This window comes from Oxyura jamaicensis, chromosome 1, assembly GCF_011077185.1.
Source record: "Oxyura jamaicensis isolate SHBP4307 breed ruddy duck chromosome 1, BPBGC_Ojam_1.0, whole genome shotgun sequence".
NCBI classification, from domain to species: Eukaryota; Metazoa; Chordata; class Aves; order Anseriformes; family Anatidae; genus Oxyura; species Oxyura jamaicensis.
The window spans coordinates 113,757,002-113,769,321 of NC_048893.1; the positions used below are offsets into that span (position 1 = coordinate 113,757,002).

The window sequence follows — 12,320 nt, forward strand, 5'->3', positions numbered from 1 at the left end:
GTCAACTCTTTTCAGATGACTCATGCCTTTGGATAGCAGTGTGTTTAGTCCAGTTCCAAAAACAGTCTCTCAAATTTTAGTACTTTAAGCCAAGAGATGCATTGTGCCTCTTGTTTATTGTGTTTCTGGATGGCTTGTGAAGTCATAAAACCACTTGCTTTGGTGTGTTGGAATCCAGATGGCAAGAAGGGTTTTTGCTGTAGTAAAGTTCTCAGTGGCAGCTACATGAAGTATCCCAAATGTTGCATGTCTTACCTTCTCTTGGCTTAGAAATAGAGGCTTGCTGTATTATTGACAGGATCAGTACACATGAAATATCTGTAACACTTCACCCCCCACCCCTCTCCCCCCACACACACAAAAAAGGAAATGAACGGACAATCTGTTTCCTTATATTGAGTCTCTAGCTCGTGAACCCTCCTCTTTCAGTGTGAACTCTGAGATCTCTAAGCAAAGCTTCCTCCACTATTTTGGAATACATAGTGCAAGGAATACCTTGCAGAAAATCATCCGCACCTGCCTCTGCAGAATTCTTACCTGATCTTGAGGAAAAAACAGACCCGTTTTATTTTATTTTTGGTAAGAAAATGAAGTGTCTGTTGCAGATACTGGAGGTGTTCAGAAGGGGAAAGTGCTTGGACTACTAGACTGTTTGGTACCACTACTCCATTCTCCTGAACACCTGCTTGGAAGAGCATAGCTCTAAACTGAGGGCATTCTTGTTGTCCTCTTTCCCCTTGCACTAAGCCAGCATAATCAGAGTAAGAAAGGTAAGCCATCACATCATTCCCAAAGGAGACAAAGCTGTAAAAATAAATAAATAAATAAATGATAACTTCTAATTGGTATAATTTTCTCAGCTGTAATTCCAGTCAACCAGGGCTACACTCTCGATCAGCAAGTTGTGTAAATTTGCCATGCATCCAAATGAGCAAGTCTTGAAAATGTTACAGGCGAATAGCCTGGCAGATAAGAGGTCACACAAGGAATACAATTTGAGTAACTAATTCTAAAGAAGCTATGTAGCTTCATCAGGTTAGGATTGTTTCCCTGCTACTCACCTAGATACTGTGTTTGCCTTTTCATTGATACGGTGCAAAATCGGTCCCACTCTTACTTGGCAGCTTAGATAGAATACTGTGAATTGTGGTCATGCTGATCAGAAGCCCTTGTGCAGGAAGGCACCACTCCATTTTTCAAAACCAGGGCCTTCTGGCAGAAAGTTGGAGTACAGGGGGGCAGAACCATGTAGCTGTAGAGAACTGAGAGGTCTCCTTCCAGTTTTGCATATGGAGGCCCTGCATATTTGTCATAGTAACATCAGAAAAGCTGGAATTTTTAGCTGCTGTAGTTTTGCTACCAAATTTCGATAACGTCCATAACTTACTGAAATGAGAAAATACCAATGACTACAGTTTGCATGGAAGCAAATCTTCCTACTGGGAGAATGAAGTCTTCTCATACTTTTTATAGCTGTCCCATGATACCAGCAATACTTTCCATCTGCCTCGTTGTACTGAAATGAGATAAATAGGCTAACCATAGCAACTACGCTAAATGTGTGATGAATGTAAATGGAGGGTCTTTTTAAGATGAAACAGATGGAGGTGGAAAATAAAAAGAGTGGATAATGAAGGAAATGTACAGAGTGGAGTAAGAGAGACACTGGAATATTGAAAAGTTGGAGAAGACAGAGGGGAAAGGGCTCATTCTTCACTGTGCAAGAAAGAAGCAAGTTACTATTCCTGGCTTCGCACAGGTATTTTGATAAATTAGCTTGATTCTCTGGTGCTTCTGACTGTGTTGATGACCATAACATAGAATGATAGGAGTCCTAATATTAAAATCTCTTGCGGAAGATCTGTGACACCACATGCACTTAAGAGCCCTTTATTGGTCTGTTTACTTCCATAAAGCTTGTTTCATGTTGAGTAACAGCATTAGGCAGCATCTATGCATAATTTGTATTCCACCTGGGAGAAAGTGCACTCATTTAGTGAAGCAATCAACAGCTCGACTGTCTGTTTTCAGGTATAAAGTTTTGGGTATTTTTTCTGTTTATCATGAAATTTCACATTCATACTACAGTGCCCAAACTTGCCACCATTAAAAACTTGTTAAAGTATTCATAAAGCATATATCTAGTTCCCTAAATGCTGCTTAAGGATAGTGTTGTGATTTGGTCTCTACCTGTACAAGCTCTCATTTAATCCCTACTGGATTGGTTGAGATGACAACAGTGTTGTCAGGAGCAGGAAGAGTCCACGCACTGAATGGGGCTGGAGAATAAATGCTAAATGTTTTCTGTAAGCATCACCTCTAACTCATCTGTCTTCACCATGTTTGTCAGAGTTGGTAATGCTGCTGGAATGGTGGTCAGGCACAGAATGCACCTTGTTCTCCGATGAGGCCACTGTGAATACCTTTGGGAAAGAGCACGTCATCATCATCTTGAATCACAACTTTGAAATTGACTTCTTGTGTGGCTGGACTATGACGGAACGCTTTGGAGTACTAGGGGTACGTGGTGCCATGAGCTTTCCCTTCATCTGAAGGACTATGGGTCTATTTTAAACCCATGCACGCAGAGTTTTCCAGATAAAACTTCATCAGCTTTCCATCACCTTGACCTTAATGCTTTTGTTTGATACACATCAGCAAATGACATTTTGGATTGTTGTTTTTGTTTCTCTCCAAGAGTTCCAAAGTTCTCGCTAAGAGAGAGCTACTGTACGTGCCCCTAATTGGCTGGACGTGGTACTTCCTTGAGATTGTTTTCTGCAAAAGGAAATGGGAAGAAGACAGAGATACGGTTATTGAAGGATTAAAACGTTTGGCTGATTATCCTGAATATATGTGGGTAAGTGTCAGGTTCCTCTGCTAGTATCAACTACTGAAAATGAACTGGTGAAGGTGGCACTCTTGTGGTACAGTAGCCTTGTATATCAGGAGAAGGTCTTCTCCCTTCTGTTCCTCATGTGCTGTCATGGAAGACGTGCTCTGTTTCAGGAGGGATGAAACATTTTGGGATATGCTTGTAAATGGGATATGGGATATGCTTGGGATATGAAAAATTTGGGGATATGCTTGTAAAGTGTTGCTCTGTTTTCCTGTTGGTAATGAAAGGCATTTGGAAAGCAGTTCAGAAGCTTGCACAGATGATTTAGAAACTTATAATGTATAAATCAAACTTGTGTAATACTTAAAAATAAGTTCAGATAAAACGTATGCCTTTTTATTATTTTAAAAATAATAATCAGCAGCTCATATTTGACTACTAAATCTATATAACCTTAAATTACATTTTCTGAGGTAGACACAACAAAAAATTCTTCTGGAAAAGCGAGTGCATCTGGGTGGGGTGGACGCACAGACCATGAATTTTAGTAGGAAATTCTTCTGTTAGCATGTTCTTTGATCTGTAAAATTAGATGTTTCCTAAAAAGTCTCTATGAGAACATATGGTAAGATTACAATTGTTTTTGCAGTTATGCTTCTCCTTTTTATTTTGACATTATTTGAAGCCAAGCGTGGAACATGTATGTTTCATTATGTACAATGTTGTTCGATTTTACTGCAGAAATACAGTAGTATAATCAACCTATTAACTATAATCAACCTATTAACCTATTCTTTTAGCTTCAAATGCAAATGTTTTGATAAGTTTGCTGTTTAGCTTTTATAGCAATGTGTTTAATGTGGAGTTATTTGGCTCATAAAGCATTTTAAGATGCTTTTTGCACAGTTCAAGTGAATTTCAATATTCAATAAAGCTTGTTAAAATGAACAGTGAAATAGTAGGTCTTAGCTTGTACATAGTGAAAGGATCATGTGTTTTTTTATCACTACAAAAATACAAATAAAATATATGGACAATGTGTTTTAAACTACTTAATTGCTTGAGTACATGGATATGAACTAAACATATCCTCCTGATCAGTGTTTAAACAATATATATATATATTTACCAATTAAAATATGCCAAGACTATTTTAGTTGCAAGTCTATACCTTATAATGATTCTGTCATTGATAACCAAAAACTAGTCTCTAGGGGAAAAAAAAAAGAAGTAAATGCAAAACATAGTTATTTAAATCAAGACTTCTGCATAGTAATTTAAATCATGATTAAAATTGACTTGAATAAATCAATTCCCCATTTTTTTTTGCATTCTAAATGTTGCAGTTAGCACCATCTGTGCAAACATCCTTCGTTAGGTCTTTTTCACCCAGGCGTTACAGTGCAGTCTGTACCTTGCTCACATACTTGGGTTGCTGCACCACTGAGAACAAGAAGGGGAGAATTTGGTGCAGCAGAAAGAGAACTTGAATTCAAGACCAGAGGCTGAGCGTGCAACATTGGCCTCCGTACCTTCAGCTGTCCTCACCACCTGTCTGTGGTGGTCGGTCGGGTTTTGGTAACGGGCATTCATTCCCTTAAGGGCCAAACAAAGATTGCAGGGCCAGCTTCCGTGCTGTCACGGAATGCCGACCACCGTGTGCGTGGCTTTGCAGTCTTACCATTTGTTTGATTTACCTTTTGTGATGCGTGTTGTGTATACACTACAGAGGAAAAAGTCAAGCAGCCACAGCACTGACAAACAACAGGTATATGGTGACTCACTCAACAAGTGTTTCTTTTGAACTGCAGCATTACAGCATTACGTGATGCTGCTGTGAGAAAGAGCAGTAGCAACCTTACCTTCCTGCCGTGCCCGTTGCTTACTTGTGATGCAAAGGTTTGTGTGTTTGAAAGCTGCACTGTTCCCAAGGAAAAATGGATGTGCACCTTTCAGAAAGACCAGGGATAAACAGAAGTTCACTCCAGGGTGCTCAGATGGGCTGTGTTTGTCCGCTCTTGGCTTTGCTTTGCTTCTGGTCTTTCTCACAAGTACAGCAGACATAATATAGAGGCTAGGGAAGGGCAGATCAATTGTGTTGTGCTGCGTGAAGTCAGGGTGGGAGGATTTAAGTCTTTAATTGTTGCTCAGGATACTACACTCAGGCTGATGCCTTACGTGGTGAACAAGGTAAAGGCTTTAGAGAAAGGCACCATTTTTAAAGAACACAACTGGTACAAACTTAAAAAATAAAAAATCAGAAAAATCTTTCAGACAAACAGATCTGTCCTCAGATGAGTAACTCTGGTTTTATAGTACAAATTTTTAAATGAGCAAGCTAGTGATTAATGTTTTTTATTCCAAAGTAGTCATATGCTAATAATTGGGTTACTTTTTCTGGTTTGTAGATCAGTCTATAACCAGCCAGCTAAATCTTTAATGGATTTATTTTCTTTTTAAATAAACATTTCAGGTATAACCATTTAGATTTTTGTTACCTTAAATTTGCTTCCAGTGTAGTTAAATATAATTTATGCTGAATGAGTTGCGAGGTGGTACTTGTGCCTCCTACTTGATGATCAAATTAGGTAACTGAAGTGTGTGTGTGCATGGATATATGTTTACGTTACAAACATTTTTTGTATTCTGCTTGTTTTCTTGTGATCACAAGATATCCTTGTTTTTGCCTTTTGTCTTATTTTACTAGTTTCTCCTCTATTGTGAAGGAACTCGTTTTACAGAGACCAAGCATCGTATCAGTATGGAGGTAGCTGAATCCAAGGGGTTGCCTAAACTGAAATACCACCTATTGCCCAGAACCAAAGGCTTCACCACTGCTGTCCAGTGTCTCAGGGGAACAGGTACTGGCAAGCTGCTATTTATTCTTCACGTTAATTGCAACATATAGCACAGTGTAGCATACTCTGTTGTTCATTTTGTCCATTACAGTTAGTAAGTTGGCAGTAATAATCATTCACCATGTCGACTGTAATTCATGCCACATAACTGTTACTGCTCTTAAAAAATAAAATACTTCTTAAGTGTGTCATTGTTGCTTAGTTCATCATGTCACCTTGTGTTTTGGTAACACATGTGCGACATAGATGGAATGTCAGGTGGCTGAGAAAGAAAAATAAAACGTGTTAACAGAAAATAGTGAAGGACTCTGCTACCTGACATCATGAATGCAAGGCTTGTGCAAGGCCCTGTTGCTGTTTTATGCAAGGGTGCTGGCAATGTGATTGCTAGAATTGCTGATATAACATCCTTTTTTTTTTCTTTTTTGCAACAGTTGCAGCAGTGTATGATGTAACACTAAATTTCAGAGGAAACAAGAACCCCTCCTTATTAGGAATTCTTTATGGAAAGAAATATGAAGCAGATATGTGTGTAAGGTGAGCTTATAATGATGGAGGTGAGCCCTAAGATGCATGCTTTGGCATGTTGAAGTGTATTCAGATTTCATAGGGAAGCATCCTCTGCTGTAGTCCTCTTTTCTTTGTCATTCATGTTTCTCTGCAGGCCACGGAGACCTCCTTGTTGTGTCCCCCTACCCCAGCTTCAGTTTACTTTCACGTTTTGAGATCCCCTGATTTTGCCCAACAAGACAGAGAGCATTGGATGGACTTTTTAAGCCTGAGTATAACTGTACTGTCTGTCCAGCTGGGGTTTCCACAAACCTTGTGCGGTGAGGGCACTTGCATGCCTTTCTTTTCTCTGATGGGAACAGAAAGCAACTGTTCTGTGCCCTACTCAGTCCCCTGTGAGCATATGTGTGGTATAAATAGTCTACCCAACATCAGTAGTCTCCTGTAGAAAGTGGTGTAAAGCTCCTTATTGTGCCAGTTTGTCCCCTTCTCTCACATGGCTTGATTAGCAGATTAGAAGTTAAATAATGCTGAAATTCAAATATGTGAATGAGGTGGTACATTCTTCATTAGTTTTTTGCCTGAAAGAGTGACTGCTAACCCCTACCTCCATGCAGCACGTATGTGCATGCATGCACACGTATGTGCTTTCTCTTTCTTGCTTTCTCCTTGTTGCTGCCTTCTTCAAAAGCTTCTTGTGATCATAAAAGCTACCAATGCTTTCCTGTTGAATTTCCTCCTTTCCCTTTTATGTCTGGACTTGACAAACGACCTGGTTGTTCTTCCCACAGTTCTTCTGACAGCTCATTTCTCGTACTTGAAGGAGCAGGACTACTTGCTACTTCCCCTACTCCGTTCACCTCTGGCCTTGGGTCTGTGCACTGCAGGTGCATAGCACTGGCTCTGTACATTGTCCTAACGAAAGCCAGTGTGTCCTGCCAGAGCTTCTGAGGGCGAAAGACTTTGTAGGGACTCGCACTTATTATCCACTGTGTCAAGGTACCGCAGCAACAGTTTTGTGGAAAGAATGCTGTCCCAGGGGAGGCAGGCTGCTGCAGCCCTAATGGGGAAGGGAAGGACACATCCCTGAAGAGGAAAGTGAGCAGACAACGTACCAGTTAGCTAAACAGCATGCAAGGCAGTTGTCATCTCTAATTCCATACTGGTGCTACGTGTGTGTTGAATACTTAACCTAGATCCAGGGTACACGTGCATGGATGTACATCTGCATGGTTATACACCAAGCAGCTGCATTCAGTTAAATATCCTGTGGCTTGCTAACTGAGATGCAAGTTGGTCTCCTCTATTGGTGAGGAGAGAAATGTTTTCATTAGCCTTCAGAAGAGATTTGGTTTCATAAAATTCTGTCAAAGGTAGTGTTGCCAGGTGAAATTACTAATTGGACCCTGTTAAAGAAGATAACTATTTTTTTTCTGTAATTTTGATTTATAATACATCTGTGGACTGAATCGACGTTCTCAAGATGCTTTTCTATACTTGAAGCTTCCACGCTGTATTGGGGAGGAAACTATTATAAAAAAGAAAGCAATTTTTACAGTCCTCTTGCTGAAAATTGAACATGTCCTTGATGTGCCAGCGGACTTGGCTTAGGTAGAGAAAGGAAGCATGTAAGCTCTTGTTCTTCTTATATGCGTATGAAGCTACCTGTATAGAGGTAAGAAGCTTAGCTCTCTGCGGATGATCCAGCCTTTCTTCTGACAGGCTCCAGAGAAACTGATTAGCTAAATTAGTAAATGTTGTTGCTGTGAGTACCCTCTAGTGGTGATACCAATACAGTAAGGATTTTAGCAGAGAGCTTTCAGCAAATGAGCTGAGCTTTTTTTTACTGAGCTTTTGTTGAGCATTATTTATATTAATTGAGCATCTCCTCCTGTTAGAGCTATTAGAAGGAAATCTGTAAAGCCTAGTTTTCAATTTGTTTATAGGATGCAGAAACTATTAGAGATGCATTAGAATATCTTCCCTCTGCTGCTGCAGATTCAAAAGCTTTAACTTGCACTGTGGAAACATTCCCTGGTTGAACAACACCAAATAAGTTGTCCGTGGTATCACTGTGTCTGTAGCTCTCCTAAAAGCCATGGTTCTGTTTTTACCACCTACCCTGCTGTAAGAGGGGCCTGATACCAATGTATGAATGTTAACAAAATGGTTGAGCTTGAGGGTAAGAAGAGGTGTGTGTGCGCCTGCCCAAACTTCTTTCTGAGTTGATCCAGGGTGCAGAGTTGTGTGCCACTGAGAAAGGAGACAACACAGACATGCCATTAACATGCTCGCATATCAGAAAATGTAAGAATGCAGGAAAATAAGTTGACTCCTCACAACTAGAAAGAGAATCTTAAAAGGTGCCTATTCTCAGTGAGGTCAGGTCAGTACCCAGAGCTGGGTATAATTTTCCTGTGTGCTCAGAATTATATGCCTCTACCTGTACGGCCAGAGAGAGAGAGAAGAAATGCAGACTCTGTAGAAAGTGTTTTCCTTAAAGTTGGTAGAAAGTGAATTTTTAACCACCCGCCTCCCTTTCCTCCTTTTTTTCTTTCCCTCACTAGCAGTATGTAACAAACAGTTATCCTGGGTTTTGTCACTTTTGCTTGACTTTTTCCAGCTCTGGGTGCGTCTTTCTGAGCTCATTGGAAATCAAACAGTGATGGTTCCAGTGAGAGGACAATAGCGTTTTAATAGGAAATGCTTGCTTTATCAATGTGCTCTAAATTGATGGGTGCTTATACAGTTTTACTTAGGAATCTGTGTTTTTGGCAGAGAATCAGGGGTTATTTAAGTCCCAATTCTTCTGTACTTAAGAGCCCTGCCATTGGTGACAGTATTACTTCTAGTTTGTGCCCTTTATTAAATGGAAGGTCTTCCCTCATCGAGGTCTAAAGTCAAACACCTAGATTTTGGCTTAATTCTTTTTCTTTTTTTCATCTCTCTACTAAACTAGGAGATTTCCTCTGGAAGATATTCCTCAAGATGAAAAGGAAGCTGCAAACTGGCTTCATAAGCTTTACCAAGAAAAGGTAAATGGCTTTGCTTTCTTTTCTCCCTTTCAGGACTTCTAGAGAAGTGTGTTAAGGAACTGAGAAATGCCCACAATTACTCTGAAGGGAGAGAAGAGATGGAAATATTGTAAATAATTTGACAGCCATCCCTCAGACTGCTGGAAGGAACATTGCAGACAAGCTGTAAGGGAGCCCCTTGGCCACAGAGGGATGGCTAGTGAGTAGGTCTCCAATTAATGGGAAGCACGATGGGATTCAGAGTTAAGGCTGAGTTGCGAAGACTAATAGAAATCTACCATCTTATGTTCTTCATCTCACAGATCTCTGTCACACAATTCTAAAAGCTCCATATTCTCTGTGATGCTTTTACGTACTCAAGAACTGTATGTTGGGGCAGCCAGTCAAGGCTCTTTGCCATAATTGTCCTTTGCTTTCATGTTTCTTCCACTGTTACTTTCCTTCTGCCTTCATGTGATACCAGTGCAGTGGTCTTGCAGTGGTCTGTGACATAGTACAGATAGTCCCTGGGATCTGCTGCCAGGGACCGACGTAGCACAAGGCCGGAGCACCTATGGAGGCCTTAAAGGTTTCTCATTTCTTTGTTTTTTTTTCTGTTATGTGGTTGCTTTCTTGGCTGCAGATTGAACAGTCCTGTGGGGAGGAAGAGAGCTGTAATTTACTTTCCCCAGCCCTAATTGGTGGTTTGTTGAGCTTCAAATGTGTATCTTGATATATGTTACTCTTCTGTGGGGGAAAATAGGAGCACAGAATTATTAACTATCCCTGTCTTTCTTCTGCTACAACAACCTATGCTGCAGCATTTCCAAGCTTATGCTTAGCCTGTAGGTAGGCAGCAAGTTATAAGGGTCTGGAAGCTTCATTTTGTTAATTTTAACCTAATTTGTTTGAATACCTAAACTCTAATGCAGTTCTGGTGGAGAGAAGTTACCTTACCAAGAGCAGTAGTGACCATCATCCCTATGCTCCCCTAACCCCACACCTCCCATCGGCAGGGGTATCAAACTGGCTTGTGAGTCAGTGTAATACAGGATTAGAGAGCTTAGAAAAAAAAAAGGGGATAGTTGAATCTTGTTTCCTGCTATAACGTGTATGCCTGTATGTAATTCCCTTGAGAAGAGACTTGTAGATGTTAGAATTCCTTCTGAAATTGTGTGGTTTGAGGAGCAAACATCAAGATGTGTTATTGAGGGCCCTTCTTTCTCGGTTTCTTTATTAAGCAGTAAATGCAGGGCTAAGCAGGTGCAGCCCAGAGCACCCACTCTGCTTGGCCCTGTTTCTTGGGCACAATGCTCTGCTGTGCTTGCAAATGGAGGTCTTGGTGTTCCTTGCTGATGTTTGCTGTACTCCATTCAACTTTGGTGAGAGATGTTGTCAGGGGAGGTATATTGTAGATATTGATCATATGGTGGGAGCACTATGTTGTAACTGGAATCCTTAAAATGGATGCAGCGTACAGTGCTCCTGTACAATAGCTACGTCCTCAAAAGGCTGTGTTATTGGCAAGAAATGCCTTGAGCTTCTCAGCCCATCGTAAGGGAAGTTAAAAGAAAAACAGTTGAAGTAGGGGGGGAAAAGGTAAGAAATAGCCTAACCTGAACCATCCTTGGTAATGGCTTGGAAATCTCACAGAGCAGTCTTACAAACCGGTGGGAGAATATGGGCATGCCACTTCTTCCTGTTATTTGTTTTGTGATTGCATCTGTCTGCAGGCTCAGTTGAGAATGCAACTGCTCTGTTGAAGTTTTGTGGTTATATACAGTGCTGTCTAAGCTGGTTAGCTTGTGCTTTGCCTTCTTTTAGCTGTATATGTAGCACTTTCCTGCTGTGACTTCCAGAAAAGTTGGCATGATTTAGTAAGTAAAAACAGGAAGAAAAACATCCAGCAAATAGGCGAGTAAAGTCTGAATTGACCCCTGGCCTGACGCTGCCCTAAATTCCTAAGAAATTAAGAGAACAGATGAAGATACTTGGTAGTGGAAAGGCTAACATTGTTTCATTTTCTTATTGTGGCCAGCATGGCCTTCAAAGGGCTAATACAGTAGCCTTGGCAGTCGACAGAAATGCCCAAACAGCAAAAATGCAAAAACAGCAGATGGAAATGGTTGCCATGTAGTCTTGACAGGCGTTTACCACAGATGATGTCCTTGATGTTGTTCTGGAGTTGACTAGTCTTGGATTGCTTAACGCAAACATTATGAACATGTTTTCATCTGTCTTCTTTCTCTCAGGATGCTTTGCAAGAGATGTATAATCAGGAAGGCGTATTTCCTGGCCAGCAGTTTAAACCTCCTAGGAGACCATGGACTCTCCTAAACTTCCTTTTCTGGGCCACAGTTCTCCTCTCGCCTCTCTTCACATTTGGCTTTGGAGTTTTTGCAAGTGGATCACCTCTCCTTATCCTTGCATTCCTGGGATTTGTTGGAGCAGGTAATAAAAGCAGAGAAGGTGCTAAGTACACTAACATGTAACAAGATCTGTTAGCTTTAATAAGTTCTGCATATTGATGAATATGAATGGGACTTGCAGAAGAGTACCTGGGGCTCATTTTGTAGTCTTTTATCTTGTATAGCATTTTTATCATTTGAAAAGCATTAATCCAGGCAGACTTGTCTTCATATTTTAGGCAGTATCTGCAGCAGTCAATAGTAAGTGGGTCTTGTAGCCCATTATTTTGGTGCCTGAAGGAGAAAATATTGACTGCGTACCTTATCTGTGATATTTAAAAAATAAAAATAAAAAAATAAAAGTTCATATGCAGTTTCATGAGGTGCACAGTTGAAAAACAGCAGTTTGTAATTGCTACTGACTTCAGGCTTTGAATAACTTACAACTCTTCTTGTGTCTTTGTGTAACCTCCTAAATCCTTGAACTGGATTTAATGTCTCCCTTTTTTTCTATTGTATTTTAAAGCTTCCTTTGGAGTTCGTAGACTGATAGGAGTAACTGAAATAGAAAAAGGCTCCAGCTACGGCAACCAAGAATTCAAGAAAAAGGAATAACTGACAGCTGCAGTTCAGCACACATAACCAGACTATGGTACCTGATTAACTTCAGTTAAAAAAAAAAAAAAAAAAA

At 40.4% G+C, this 12,320-nt stretch overlaps 1 protein-coding gene across 6 annotated transcripts in view; it reads left to right on the top strand.

Moving 5' to 3' along the window:
* AGPAT3 (1-acylglycerol-3-phosphate O-acyltransferase 3) overlaps nt 1-12,320 on the top strand; it is a 92,396-nt gene that overhangs the window by 75,109 nt on the left and 4,967 nt on the right. For 5 of the 6 annotated variants that reach the window (XR_004747719.1, XR_004747715.1, XR_004747718.1 and 2 more), the window contains 7 exons: nt 2,351-2,520; nt 2,699-2,860; nt 5,547-5,700; nt 6,132-6,234; nt 9,167-9,242; nt 11,474-11,672; nt 12,156-12,301. Coding sequence is in view for 1 of the 6 variants with exons in the window: in XM_035315927.1 (XP_035171818.1) it covers nt 2,351-2,520; nt 2,699-2,860; nt 5,547-5,700; nt 6,132-6,234; nt 9,167-9,242; nt 11,474-11,672; nt 12,156-12,244 (953 nt within the window). In the remaining 5 variants the exon portion in view is untranslated. Of the gene's footprint in view, nt 1-2,350; nt 2,521-2,698; nt 2,861-5,546; nt 5,701-6,131; nt 6,235-9,166; nt 9,243-11,473; nt 11,673-12,155; nt 12,304-12,320 lie in introns of those variants that run through there. The other variant, XM_035315927.1, reaches the window with a different exon arrangement.